Source organism: Vespa velutina, chromosome 6, assembly GCF_912470025.1.
Source record: "Vespa velutina chromosome 6, iVesVel2.1, whole genome shotgun sequence".
NCBI classification, from domain to species: Eukaryota; Metazoa; Arthropoda; class Insecta; order Hymenoptera; family Vespidae; genus Vespa; species Vespa velutina.
The window spans coordinates 5,372,113-5,386,619 of NC_062193.1; the positions used below are offsets into that span (position 1 = coordinate 5,372,113).

The 14,507-nt window shown below is 35.5% G+C and overlaps 1 protein-coding gene and 1 long non-coding RNA gene across 11 annotated transcripts in view; both read left to right on the top strand.

The window, feature by feature from the left end:
• LOC124949950 overlaps positions 1-12,046 on the top strand; it is a 118,521-nt gene extending 106,475 nt beyond the window's left edge. For 2 of the 9 annotated variants that reach the window (XR_007101217.1, XR_007101219.1), the window contains 4 exons: positions 5,928-6,014; positions 6,497-6,917; positions 7,216-7,532; positions 8,327-12,034. This is a non-coding gene — a long non-coding RNA (uncharacterized LOC124949950). Of the gene's footprint in view, positions 1-5,927; positions 6,015-6,496; positions 6,918-7,215; positions 7,533-8,326 lie in introns of all 9 variants that reach the window. The other 7 variants (XR_007101227.1, XR_007101224.1, XR_007101230.1 and 4 more) reach the window with 7 other exon arrangements.
• A 60-nt stretch (positions 12,047-12,106) lies between these two features.
• Positions 12,107-14,266, top strand: LOC124949884. 2 transcript variants are annotated; one of them, XM_047495679.1, is made up of 3 exons: positions 12,107-12,485; positions 12,933-12,988; positions 13,104-13,559. In XM_047495679.1, exons 1-3 carry the CDS (start codon positions 12,233-12,235, stop codon positions 13,119-13,121), a joined length of 327 nt encoding a protein of 108 aa, XP_047351635.1. In that variant the 5' UTR covers positions 12,107-12,232; the 3' UTR covers positions 13,122-13,559. The 2 variants fall into 2 exon arrangements, with proteins under 2 accessions (XP_047351635.1, XP_047351634.1); XM_047495678.1 differs by lacking the exons at positions 12,933-12,988; positions 13,104-13,559 and adding an exon at positions 14,027-14,266.
• The last annotated feature ends 241 nt before the right edge of the window (positions 14,267-14,507 follow it).

Consider the following 14,507-nt stretch of genomic DNA (forward strand, 5'->3'; position numbering starts at 1 on the left):
ATTTCTTAGCAAGATAAATAATAACATAGAAATTAAAAGAAAGAAAGAATGATTTAAAAGAAAATATGAGTGGTTTAAAAGGTCTAGAGAAAGAGAAAGAAAGAAAGAGAGAAAGAGAGAGAGAGGGAGGGAATGAAGTGAGGGTGCAGCAATCTGCAGATACCTCGACTCTACCTGATTACGTTGCTAGTTCTCTAATTACGGAGAAACCTACAACGATACTCGTCTCGACCCCGTTCGGTAACGTTCATGTAACCTTCCGAACACGAGACTTATTCCAGAAGACGTAGAGAAAATGGAAGAGTTTTAGAGGATGGATAAGTAACAAAGTACGAGGAATTTTTGGCTTCTCAAATATTCTATGATCTTCTTAGAAAACGAGATCCGTTCACGTAAGTATTTAATTCTTATCTCTCTCTTTCTTCCTTCCTTTTAGATCCATCAAATATTTTATTCGGCGGTGGAATTAATTTTCTTTCATTTCTTCTTTTTTTTTCTTTTCATCATTCATTATACAACTAAAATAGGATCACGAACTTACAATCGATTCGTAAAATATTTTTTTCAACAACAACAAATGCTTTCCATTCTTTTATATATCCCGTAAAATATATATAATTCTAAATGTAAATATTTATATAATTATACGTAAATATACTTACGTAATGTACAAAACGGCAAGGACATACATATATAACATTTCTCGTATAATAAACAAAAGCTTAAAACATTGAAAGATGATCGTTCGTAATTGGTATGACAAAAATAATAGGAAATATTCCTTCGTTCCTTTGTTTAGTATGAGACAAAACGTACGTAACATGTATATATATATATATATATATATATATATATATATATATATATATATATATATATATATATATATATATAGTACGTATTAAACATACACGTGAAACGAAGCTGTAGCAGGTGTTACACGAAATACGATAAGTTCCAACGAATTTCGAAATTCTAAGAAAATCCTTAGGAAAAGGTACTATAATTTATGCCGTCTAAGTTAAAGCGTCACGAAATTTCTAATCAAATATTAACCAAGAAAATCTACTGGACCTGGAAGATACGAAAATTAGACTCGTTTATTTTAAATACCGTTATAATCGAGAGATCGAGAAATAAGAGAAAAAGAGAGAAAGAGAGAGAGAGAGAGAGAGAGAGAAAGAGAGAGAGAGAGAAAGAAAAAGAGAGAGAGAAAGAGAGGATGTATCCCCAAGGCAAATAGAGTCTCTTCTTCCTCATCCGCCTGGTTTCATGCCTTCTCTCTAGTTTCTATTTTCCCTAGGGAAAAGACGACGGTAGGCAGAGCATCTTGCAGCCAGGAAATTGCGACTAAGAGATAACTTCTCCCTCTCTTTTTCTCTTTTTATCTCTCTCTCTCTCTCTCTCTTTCTTACATACACACACACACACACACACACACATTCATTTTATATCTTTATTCCGTCCTCATATAACGTTCGATAATTTTTATAATTTTGAAAAAAGTTTAAGATTCGTCTACGTACAATACAATTATATTTTACATAAATTCTGATCCAAGATATTATTATTTTCTAAATTTCAAAAAAATTAACATTAATTTCCATTACTTCGGTAAAATACAATTATATTTTATACGCGTTTAATTCATTTAAATTTATATATTTTCTAATTTTTAAGATATCAATGAGAAGAAAGAAAAAGAAAAAGAAATATCGTACAAATATAAAAATTATATTCCATTTTAATATACATCCAGATATGAGATTGAATTTAATTATTATCTAATTTTTAAATCGCGAAGATATCAGATTGATCGAAATATAAAATACATTGTATAATATACATATATATATATAAGTATATTTTTATATTTATGTCATAGCAAACATTTCGATCACGTATAAAAAAAATATCTTATTTTACTGCACTCCATTCTATTATCATTCCCGATCTACTTTACATTTAAAGATTGTAAGCAATGTAAAAATGCTATCTATATAAGATAGACAACGAGTTTAAGATGTCGTAATTTTAGTCACGCTATTATTTAAGACACCTGATAGGAAATTACATCGTAGAACGAAAGATGAAGTAACTCGTGTATTCTCGAACGAAAAATGATACCACCTCTAAACCAGTATCAAAGTATGTATAGGGTGCACACGTGAACCCAAGGGATACGCTCATTCCCAACATCCCCTTCACTCCTACCCCTAACCCCTTGGTGGCATTCAAGTGGAATCAGGGATGGAGTTGGTCGTAGGGATGACTTGTGGTAGGGATAAATCTGTGGTGCTTCGCGTTAACCCCCACGACGAAGTCACTGCAATCACTCCTACCAACCCTTTCAACATGGCTCTTGTGGGACAATTTTTCTTCTTTTTCTTTTTCTTTTTCCTTTTCTTCTTCGTCTTCTTCTTCTTTTTCTTTTTCTATCTTTTACTATTTTTCTTTCGTTCGCCTTTTCTCTCTCTCTCTCTCTCTCTCTCTCTCTTGCTCTTTCTCTCTATTTTATTTATTTATTTTTTGTTCCTTTTATTTCTTTTTTATTTTGTTCTTTGTCTCCTCTTTTCTTTCATTAAATTCTTATTTCTTTTTTGTTTTCTTTTGTTTTGTTTTATTTATTTATTTTTTTTTTTCTTATTTATTTCTTTTTTAAGCATGCGCTTTCTCTTTTTTTTCCTTTTCTTCTTTTTCCTCCTCTTCCTCTTCTCCTTCTTCTTCCTTCTTTTTTACTATTTTTCTTTCGTTCTCCTTCTCTCTCTCTCTCTCTCTCTCTCTCTCTCTCTTTCTTTTATTTAGTTATTTCTTGTTTATATCATTTTTTTCTTTTATTTTATTTTTCGTTGTTTTTTTTCCTTCATTATTAATTTTTTTTTATTTCATTTTATTTCGTTTTATTTATTTATTTTTTTTTTGTTTCTTTTATTTTATTTCTCTTTTAAGCACGTGCTTTCTCCTTCCGACTTCTACTTGTATTTTTTTTCTTTTTACTTTTTTTTTCTTTTTTCTTTATTTTTTTTGTTCTTTTTTCTTTTATCAACCCGTTCTAACGAACACGTACTCCATTCAATATTTTTCGATTAACACGCTGAATGACACGTTACAAACAATGTTGACAAACAATTTTCTCGAGACTTTATTTATTTTTCATAATATTTGTTGTAAGATTTCTTTGGATAGCATTGCGAAGAGCGTATCGTATGCATTCTCATAAGAGTAATGCGGAGCAATGTAAAAAAAAATAAAAAGAAAAAAGCAAGTATTACGATGAATATCATATCACATCTCTCGTGTATCCTACATCTACGAAAAATTAATGAGAGAGAGAAAGAGAAAGAGAGAGAGAGAGAGAGAGAGAGAGAGAGAGAAAGAGAGAAAGAAAGAATGAGAAAGAGAATCTGTCAGACGAGATAGATCGTTTGTTTTTTTTTTGTTTTCTTTTCTATTTTCCTTGAAATAATCGATTAATAAACAAAATTATTTAGGAGAAATCGCAATAGAGAAACTGCATTTAATATCTTCATGTACTGTGAACGTATGATCACTTGCAATTTCTTTTTTCTTTCTCTTTTTTTTTTTTTTTTTTTTTTCTTAATTTTTCTATACAGAAATATAATCGATCGGATCGAAATAAATAAGTTTCATTTGATCATTTGCCTCGAATAAATCCAGATATACATACTTGCACATATAAACGTTCAAACTCGTTTAATCTTTTATATTTCTCATACTACTATTACTATTACTATTTACTATTACAAGTACTACTACTACTATTACTACTACTACTACTACTACTACTACTATTACTATACTACTACTATTAGTAGTGTCCCAGTTAACTCGCACTCGTTTTCCCTCACATTCATCCTACACACGTTCGTTTCCGTACCTCGAGATTTTACGAGTTCTTTAAACTAAACGCCCAGCTAAAAATGCTGATCTCTCTCTCTCTCTCTCTTTCTCTCTCTCTTTCTCTCTCTTTACCACGTATACCACGGTAGAAATATTTCCCACACACAAACGGGAAAGTTTACCGTAACCGATATAACCCTTCTCTTTATCTCTTTCTCTCTTTCACTTTCTCTCTCTCTCTCTCTCTCTCTCTCTCTCTCTCTCTTTCTTTTTCTCTTTTCGCACGGATCGATAGCTTTTAGAAGGCGAACCGGAAGTATTCTCGAACTCATACTTGGAACAAATGTCTAAGAGACGGACGTACTATCTCATTGAATTTTCGGGGTGGCATCCCTTTGAGTTCTCGCGTATCTTGATCACCCGACTAGAAATTCCGCGAAAGTTCTGAATTCCTTTCGGTAAGAGTTAAACCACACATTACCCTCTAAGTCCCTAGGTCACCTAGATTTTCAACGGCTCGGATCATTTTCCATCGAGAAACAAAAAAAAAAAAAAAAAAAAGAAGGATACAAAAGGAAAAAGAAAAAGAGAAAAGAAAAAGAAAAGAAAATTTACAAGAAAAGAATAATCGTGTCTACGTATGCATATCGCATTTCTATTATTATCATTTATAATTTATTTTCACGTGATAACGTAGATCTTAAATTTTCATTTGCGAAATATTATTGTTGATAATTTATTGAGTTAGACATTCGACGGACAATAATGTGTCGAAATTCTTTTTTTTATCATGCCATCGGAATCTCTCTCTCTCTCTCTCTCTCTCTCTTTCTCTATTCGCAAAAACGAGAAAGAGAGAGAGGTAGAGAGAAGGAGAAAGAAAAAGAGGAAGAGAGAGAGAGAGAGAGAGAGAGAAAGTATATTGTAGTTAGAAAAAAAAAAAAAAATAGTAGAAAGGAAAGATACAGAGATAAAGGTAGATAAAGGATCTTGCAGTTTTCGTCGAATATTATCGAAAAGCGAAACGATCGATATCGTCAAAAACTACACCAGCCTTTCCTCCTTTTCTCTCTCTCTCTCTCTCTCTCTCTCTCTCTATCTCTCTCTCTCAATCTCAATCTCTTTTTCTCTCAGCATCCAGCGCTAATATCCAGACGCGACTCGCTCGTGAGAGAAACTCGTGGAGGAGTGGATGAGGTTGAAAGGGAGGATGAGGGTGGTGGAAGGGCGGCGATGACTCGGGGGCGGAAATGGAGCAGTTCGAGTCCGGCGGGTCGGCGGACCACCCTCCACTCTCTCTCTCTCTCTCTCTCTCTCTCTCTCTCTCTCTCTCTCTCTCTCTCTCTCTTCCCCTCTCTACTCTCTCTCTCTCTCTCTTCCTCTCCCTCTCCCTCTCTCTCTTTCTCTCTCTCTCTCTCTCTGTCTCTCTCTACGTTCCACTCCCACCTCAACCCCCATCTCTAAACCACCCTCAACCTCTCCACTCTACACAGGCTCTGCTCGGCACTCCACCCACACGACGAGCACTCCCAACGAGCCGTTCAAGTGGAGAACCGCGGCAGCGAAACGAGGGACGGCACGAGCCCGTTCGAATCCAATATACTGGGTGATCCAAAAAAAGAAGAAAAAAAAAATGAAAGAAAAAAAGTATAAAGAAGAAAGAGAAAAGGAACGAGGGAAAAGAAAACGAGAAAAAAAAAAAAACAAAAATTGTAACGAGCCGCAGAAAGTTATTTTTTTTAATGATCCGTTTCGTTATAAAATGTAAAATTTTTACGGGCTCGTAATTATTTTCAAACGGAACGGGCATATTCGTTCGTTCGTTCGTTCGTTCGTTCGTTCGTTTCTTCTTCTTTTTCTTCTTCTTCTTTTTTTTTCTTCTTCTTATTATTATTATTATAATTATCATTATTAATGTTACTTCATCAAAATTATCTTTTCTCTATAATAATGAAATATTCAATCGTAATGAGTTTAATTAAAAAATGTTATTTATTTATTATCGAATTCTTTGTATTTCATTATTTCATCTAGATGAAGAACGAAATATCGTATATTTATTTCAGGAACACCCGGTATATGAGAACGCGTATCGCACGGTACGCATTAAAGAGGACCGAGTCTTAAAGAGGATAAAACCGAACGATTATTTCGTAAGTTCGTAATATCTAATGTCCAATGTATTTCTATATATATATTTATTTATTTATTTGTTTATTTGTTTATTTATTTATTTATTATATATTTCTCTATGTCCTTTCGTAGATAGATCTTTCATATATAAAAACTAATACGATTAATATAGAAATCATTTTAAATCGATGTGCACATCACACTTTATATATATACATATATATTGTTCTTTATGTATACGTACACACACACACACACATATACACACACGCACATACACTTGACGTTTTTTGTTAAATTTTTTAATTATTTCAAATAATTTAATAAACATTTTAGACGTAATATTCATATGTAAGAAATAGATTTAGAACAAAATTTTTTATTTTAACTTGGAAATAGAACAGCAAAATTTTTTATGTTTCATCTTTCTTTCTTCTTTTTTTTTTTTTTTTTTTTTTTTTTTCATATACACGTTGACGCGAAATGTTTTTTTGTCATTTAGAATCAGAAAGAGATATCAGGAAGAGATTCAAAAAAATTGAACATATCGAGATAAGAAAATATAGAACAGGTGATACAGGGCTTACTTTTTTCTCGAATATGTGTGGGCGTAATAGTAGCAAAGAATAGTGTCTCGTAAAGAACACAAAGGGAAGAAAATGATATGAAAGAAGAAGAAGAAGAAGAAGAAGAAGAAAAAGCGAAAGGCTCGCCTTTGGGATGGATCAACCAAACGCATTTCTATTCCACCCACGCGACGCCAAGACGCGGACGTCTGTTTTCGCTCGATGTGGTTTCCGGAGCTGAGCGTCTTTCCGCCTGCGAACTGCCCAATCAAAAGAAGCGAAACGTTTTCCCTTGATACGACTGAATAGACCTGACCATTTTCGGGTTTCTCATTAAGGAAGAGGATTTTTTTCAAGGTCACATTTTGCCGCCCATAATTCTCTATCCTTTCGAGAGACGCACGTCCTCCATCTTTTTCTTTTTCCATTTTTTTTTTTTTCTTTTTATTCTAATTTTCTCTCCTTTTCTTCTATTTTTTCTTCTTTTTGTTTTTGTTTTGTTTTCTTTGTTTTTTTCTTTTTTTTTTTTTTTTTTTCCATAAATCACGAACTCAGCTTTTCCTCTTCTTTCCACCGTTTCCTTTCTCTTTCGAGGGATCGTAATAATAAAAAAAAAAAAAAGTTTTCCCAAGTAACGATTTGTCGGCTTTTTCAGATCTACCAGATAAATTCTATACGTGAAAAACGCAGAAGAAGGATTTGTGTAGCCGATATTGTGTGGCCAGTAGTTAGCTATTGTCAAACAAATTTTCAGTTTTTTCCTTTTCAAGAGGAATAGGAACGACCCGATGGGTCCATCGTCGTTGTAAGTTCCTATGGGACGTTCCAAGGGATCGAACGATACTGAACGTTGGCGATTCGGTATTCCTTGAAGGTTCGGGTTTCGCTCGATGAGATAAGGGATGGTATGAGGAATGGTAAGGGACGTGTGTAATTCGATCAGACCCTTCGCTTGAACGGCACTTTCCATTGGTAAGACGACCAACTCTCTCTCTCTCTCTCTCTCCCTCTCTCTTTCATATATTATATATATATATATATATATATATATCTTTTCTCTTTTCTTTTTTCACTCTTCTCTTCTCATCTTTTCTCTTCTTGACATCAATTTTCCTTTTCTGTAAGTTCGTCCTTTGCGTACTCAGTTGCGAACGGCAAACGATTCAAAGACGTCGTCGACACGCTTCGTCTCGTTGAAACGTTGAGATAAAGAGAAAAGGACGATTCTCGTTAACGAGAGATGAATCATAAGCCCGCATTTTCGTCGCTAACGAATAATGTAATTTCGATTGTTCCTGTCGACAGTATGATCGTTTGAAATTAATCGTCGTTGTTAATTACGCCGGGATTTGTTCTTAAAACCTTAAAACCTTAGCGAAAATTGTCGAGCATTTTTAAAACGATTCTTTATAAAGGTAAGAACCTTTAAACTCGGCGAAATATTAAAGGATACGAGTTTTTCTTTTTCTTTTTTCTTTTTTTTGGCTGTTTTTTCGACGTGAAAAAATGTAAAAAAAAAAAAAAAAAAAAAAAAAGAGAAAAGGGAAGGAAAAAAAGGAGAAAGAAAATATTTGACTTTGACTAGGGACAATCAATCGTTATCTTTAAATAATTCAACATGTATCTTCGTAAATATCATTAATATAAATCTTATAATCGTTTATAATTATTTCACATATGATACGAACAATACTGTTCCCTAAATATCCCTGAATGATACGCCATTTGTTGGATGGTCTCGATCACAACACGATTCTCGTTTTCAGTCGTTTGCAGGATGATATGAAGAGGTAGGACGAAGAGGATGTGCACCAGCACGAGCACGAGGAGGCGAAAGAGAAGGAGAAAAATTGTGGGAGGTTGGAACAAAATAAAGTGCGCTTGGGCTTTTTCATGTTGTTCTCTTTCTGGTTGTCCGGAGTACGTGTCCATGTAGAAGGACGAGCACACGTAACATCGTTCATTTTCAGGCACGGAAAAGCGGCAGCTCGTGCGTTCCCGTTGGCTACCAGAGAGGAGGGGAAAAAATAGGAAAAAAGTGTCGACGAACGAGGGGCCACCGAATTACGAATGCATAGATCGTTGAATAAATAATGAAAGGACAACGGATACGTGAGTGTATGCATAGATATACGCACGCGCGTAAATGGTTAACGTGTGCGTCCGTACGTGTATGTATATATATATATATATATGTGTGTGTGTGTGTATTTGTATGCGTGCATGGCTCGATAGATACGTAGGAACCGATTGTTCCAACGATCTCCAATATTTTTCTCATTTCTTAAAATGATCCAATATCTTAGAATGATCATGATTTTTTAATACAAGCGATCACGATTTAATTCGCTTCTCTCATTACATAGAAATTATTATAATATTATAATAACATTATTTACAAATTTATTATTTATGTACAATTTTTAATATAGTAAATATTATAAATCCATCTTATTAAGTTCGTGATAATTAAAATATAAAAAATATAATGAATCGATGAAAATGAATAAAGATGAACGACGAATGAAGGATCTAGCACCGATGTCACGAGTTTCGCATGCTATTATCGCGTGGCACGTCAATAGCGAGTTCCCGACAAAGAGGATGACGTTCAGGGTGGAATGAGGAGGAGGAGGAGGAGGTGGTGGTGGTGGTGGTGGTGGTTGTGGAAGATAGGGTCGGAGGGAACGGAGGAGGGAGGAGAAGGAGAGAAAAGAAGGAGAAGAGAAAGACGGACGACGTAAACCGAATGACGAGAGAAGATAGTCACAGCGGGTGGTAGTTATGTCGTCGCTGGCTGCGTATGACAGCGACAGAACCGAAGGCCAACCTCCTCCATCTCCACAACCTTTTCCTCCTTCTTCACCTCCTTCTCCTCCACCTCCTCTCTTACCCGGACTCAACTCGACTCGACTCGACTCGATTCTCCTCCCTCGAATGTCCGCTTCTAGCGACGCTTCGAATCCCTTCCAACCCCTGCGTTCGGTCAAACTTCCCAGACTACCGAGGCGCACTCGACAATTACGATCAATTTCCTGGTCGTCGCCCTCTCTCTCTTTCTCTCTCTCTCTCTCTTTCTCTCGCTGGCTTTCGCTCTCTCGCTTTTTTTTTCGACGGAGCAATTAAAAAAAAAAATAAAAAAGAAAAAATAAAGAAAAAAAGAAGACAATTTTTTTACTTTCTACGACATTCCCTACACGTCTTATCGGATATGAGATGAGGAGAAACAAAAAGGGAAGTAAATAAAAAAAAAAAAAAAAAAAAAAGAAGAAAAAAAAAAGAAAGAGAGAGAAAGAAAGAAGGTAAAAGTTGAAACGTTTTTTCAAAATCATTAAATACTTGTATCGTTTCTCTTTCTCTCTCTCTCTCTCTCTCTCTCTCTCTCTCTCTCTCTCTCTCTTTCTCTCTGTATAAATAAGATCTCTCTTCGAATTTCGCGGTTAAAAATTGAAGCAACCGACAGGCTTCTATGCCATTTCGACGTCATCCTTTTTGAAAGCTTTCAATTAACTTAAAACGAATATATTACAGGGCGTGGCAAAACTTTCTCTCTCTCTCTCTTTCTCCCTCTCTCTCTCTCTCTCTCTCGTTTTCTTTTTCCATATTTCTCCCTCTTTCTTTCCTTCCGTCTCATCCTTCTTCCTCATTTTCCAACTGCTCTCCCGTCTTTCCAACGGAAACCAACTTGCTGTATTTCCTTCGCGACAGGCTGCTCCTTTCGCTGCTCCTGCTACCGAGAGTTCTTCTCTTCGTTCTTTTTCTCCTTTTTCTTTTTTTTTTTCTTTTCTTTTCTTTTCTTTTCCTTCCCTTTTTCCTTCATCGAGCTCTCTACCTTCGCTTTTACCTCTTTTCGTCTCTCCTCGAAAAAGACACCTAGAGAACGTTAAGAAGTAACGAGAGGAAGAGAGAAAGAAAGAAAAAGAGAGAGAGAGAGAGAGAGAGAGAGAGAGAGGGTAAGCTCACGGATATTATCGATCTGCTTCGGAGCGATGATGTTCGAAGGGTGGTAAAAAAGGATCGTCGAAAAGAGTCCGACGTCTCGCTTGATATTCCAGCCCATTAGTGATAATCACTTATGTTATTTATATATTTTTTTTTTCTGTTCTCCTTTCTCTCTTCTCTTTCTTTACTATTCGTTTCATTGGCAAAGTCAATGTTTAATAATAATAACAATAATAATAATAAAACAAAAAAGAAAGAAGGAAAGAAAGAAGAATATCAAAAGAAAAACGATAAGAAGCCATGGAAGAAACAAAATTGATCGACATTTAATTTGATTTTCTTCGTAAATTAATTCAATATGAGATAAATAGAAAAAAAAAAAGAAAAAACAAAAAAAAAATAAAAATAAAAATAAAATGAATATAAATGTTTGGTGGTGTTAAGATAAATTGCAAACGATTAAATAGATAGTCGCATGAAATAGTTGAATTCGATCAAGGTCGCGTCGAGCACTCGGACGTTTCAATTTTTTTCTCTTTCTTTCTTTCTCTCCCTCCCTCTCTCTCTCTCTCTCTCTCTCTCTCTCTCTCTCTCTGTCTCTCTCTCTCTCTATTTTTCTCTCTTTCTCCCTCTTGCCACGACACTATCCGCTTTTACGGATTTATCGAGGGGAATCGTGCGAGAGGGTTGCACGCGCCAGTACACACGCACACACACAAACAGACACACACTCACACACATACGCACGTGCCCACGCACGCACGCACATAAACGCATAGAACGCATATAGTGATGCATGTACAGGGAGAGAGGGTGACAGGGAGACGACGCGAACGAAAATTACAAGTCGGTCCGGAAATGACGAGGCACCGGAAGTGCTCGTGGCGCTTCGCTTCCGTCGCTCTCGCTACCCGATCGAATGCTTGCCTCCAGCGAAAATCCATGGGTCTATCGAGCCAGCTCGTTCGACAAGATAAAATCGAGATGGATAAAGGGTTAACGCGTTGAGTGTTACGCGCGGGGCGGTGGAGAGCGAGGAAGATCATTCGATAACTACAAACTACATTTTCAATGTTTTCGAAAATATCCTGTAAATCAAGAATACATATAATGGGAATTGTCTATGAAATTTTCCATTTTTCATCGACTTAACGTAACGTAAACGTTTGATAAATAATTAATATTGATAATTATTATTATTATTTGTTAATAAATCGACGATTTAAAAAAAGAAAGAAGAAAAAAAAGAAAAAAGAAAAAGAGATTGTATGATAGGACCAAACTTTCTATACAAGCGATAAATAGATAGAAATTTGGCAAGAAATTTATAATGAAAGAACTGTGTAAAATAGTGCGAGTATGTTTTTTAATTGTAATAGAGATAAATTAGATTAGATCAATGACCTAATAATAGTCTAAATAGTATAGTCTGATGACTCAATAAATGGAACAAAAAAAAAATAATAATAATATATATATATATATACCATATTATTTTCTATAAGTATACCTTTAGAAAAGAAATATAAAAGAATGTATAAAAGAGAGAAAGAGAGAGAGAGAGAGAGAGAGAGAGAGAGAGAGAGAACAAAATTTGAGTAGACGATTATGAACAGACCTTTAGGATTTCCCCGTCCGTGACGTCGTTGACTCGCGTGGGTGATAGCGGACGCGAGCTGCGCGGCAGCTCGTTTCGGAGGGTTGGGTTTCCAGCTTCACAAGTAAGGTTCATGCTTCCTTCCACCTCCGGCTTCGAGCTCAGCCGCAGAAGCCTCGTGCTTCATCCACGAGAGGGTGGAATAGAGAGGGTTGGATTGGAGTGGGTGACGTTGGAGGAAGTGGATGAGAGTCAAGAAGGAGGTGGAGCTACGGAGTCGGAGTTGGAGTTGGTAGAAGGTGAGGTGGAGGTGAAGGTGACTCGTGCTCAACGTCGACGACGTGCCCGACTTGGAGGAGATGGAACTGGCCTGTTATATCGAGCGAGTACGAAAGAGAGAGAGAGAGAGAGAGAGAGAGAGAGAGAGAGAGAGAGAGAGAGAGAGAGAGAAAAGGAGATAGATTTTCAGCAAGACTGAAAAGACACAGTCACTGTCTATATCATACATATATATATATATATATATATATATATATATATATATATATATATTACTACTCGATTCAAAGTGATCGTTGTTTATTAACGAACGATAGTTAAGCTGTCGTATACCTTTCAATAATTACTCTCTTTCTCTCTCTCTCTCTCTCTCTCTCTCTCTCTCTCTCTCTCTCTCTCTCTCTCTATCTATCTATCTATCTATCTATCTTTCTCTCTTCCTCTCTGTCTCTGTCGCTCTTTATCTCTCTTTTTCATTTGCTCTCATTTCGATGTCATACGTGTAACCGTGTATAAGAGCATATTAATATTTTATAAATGGATCCTCGCGCTAGATGGAACAGGGAAAATCGATCCAATCTATCGAACAAGATTGAATCCCGACGTGGAGGTACTCTTTAATGGATTTTTTGTCACTACCTTGTGCGGAAAATATTTAATGACAACCGTCAAAATTCTTGTTAATATCCTTGTTACATTGTTACTTTGTTACTTTGCATTTGTAGGACAGGAAGGAAAAATAAAAAAGGGAAAAAAGGAAAAGGAAAAAAAGGGAAGAAAGAAGAAAGAGAAGAAATCGAATGGAATATATTTTTGGGGATATGATTTGAATAAGTTTTTCCCTTCATTTTCCATTTATCTTATTCTTTATTCGTTATTAAACGATATTCTAACGTCTAACGACGAAAACCAATGCGAAACTATCATTCTCTCATTCGCACCGTTCCACGGCTTTCTACTACGTTCGTTTCTCTCTTTTCTTTCTTCCATTGGCCGGTGGTCCACTTGGGTGGCTCGAAGAGCATATTTACCGCACGCGGCGACGCCGATGTACAACGTTCTACAAGGCGTTTCAAAATTAATTAATATCGTAACCTCGATTAATATCCACGACAAATCGATTTGGTGTATATGAATAAAAAAAAAAAAAAAAGAAAAAGAAAAAAGGAAGAAAAAAAATTCGTGGGGTAAAAAATAACACAGCTCTACGAAATGAATAAATAAGTAAATAAATAAATATATACATATATATATATATATATATATATATATTCTCTCTCTGTCTTTTTTTTTTGTTTTTGTTTTTTTTTTTCAGTACGATTCCGACAGCCTCAAATATTCAAGAGATATTTCAAATCTTCTTCGAACTAGATATATTTGACACGTTTAATGAATATATTTAAAAATAGACGTTTTCTTCGTAAAAGTAAAAAAATATATAACCTACACACACACACACACACATATATATATATATATCTTTTTTCATTTTTCTTCTTTTTTTCTAAGAAAAATTCATAATATCCTAGATCTCCATTAAGAAGATTTTCAACGTACTGTACAATTAGCCAGTATCTAGCCACGATGCGTAGATAGAAGTGGGAGGATAGAGAGTTTCCTATTACCGGGAATCCGATTCTAATTCTAGAGCCACGACCGCATGAGAAGTTGCACGCGTTACAGAAGCATAAGGGAAATGCTAGCGAATTTCATTTCCATGAGGAAGTAAGTAAGGGGCAACATAATATACCTACCTGCATAGAGGACTTTGCCAAGGATCGAAAGGAAAGGTAAGATGAGCTTTTCTATCGCTCTTTTAGGTGCTCTGAAATCTGGCTTTGGAGGTTAGCGTAGTGTGTAGTAACGGTAGAGTTCAAATTCGAAGATAGACCGGACTTTTCCTCCTCTGCTTCACTCTCTTTATCGAAATATTCCCCTTTTCCTTCAACCCTCCCTCTGTTTCTCTCTCTCTCTCTCTCTCTCTCTCTCTCTCTCTCTCTCTCGTTTCTTAGATGCAAAAGATCTTTTCCTTCTCTCTTTCCCTCTCTCCCTCTCTCTCTCTCTCTCTGTCTTTTACTCGCTTACTCCTTTCTTAGATAAAAGCAAAGGAGAATGAGTCCTCCTTTTCC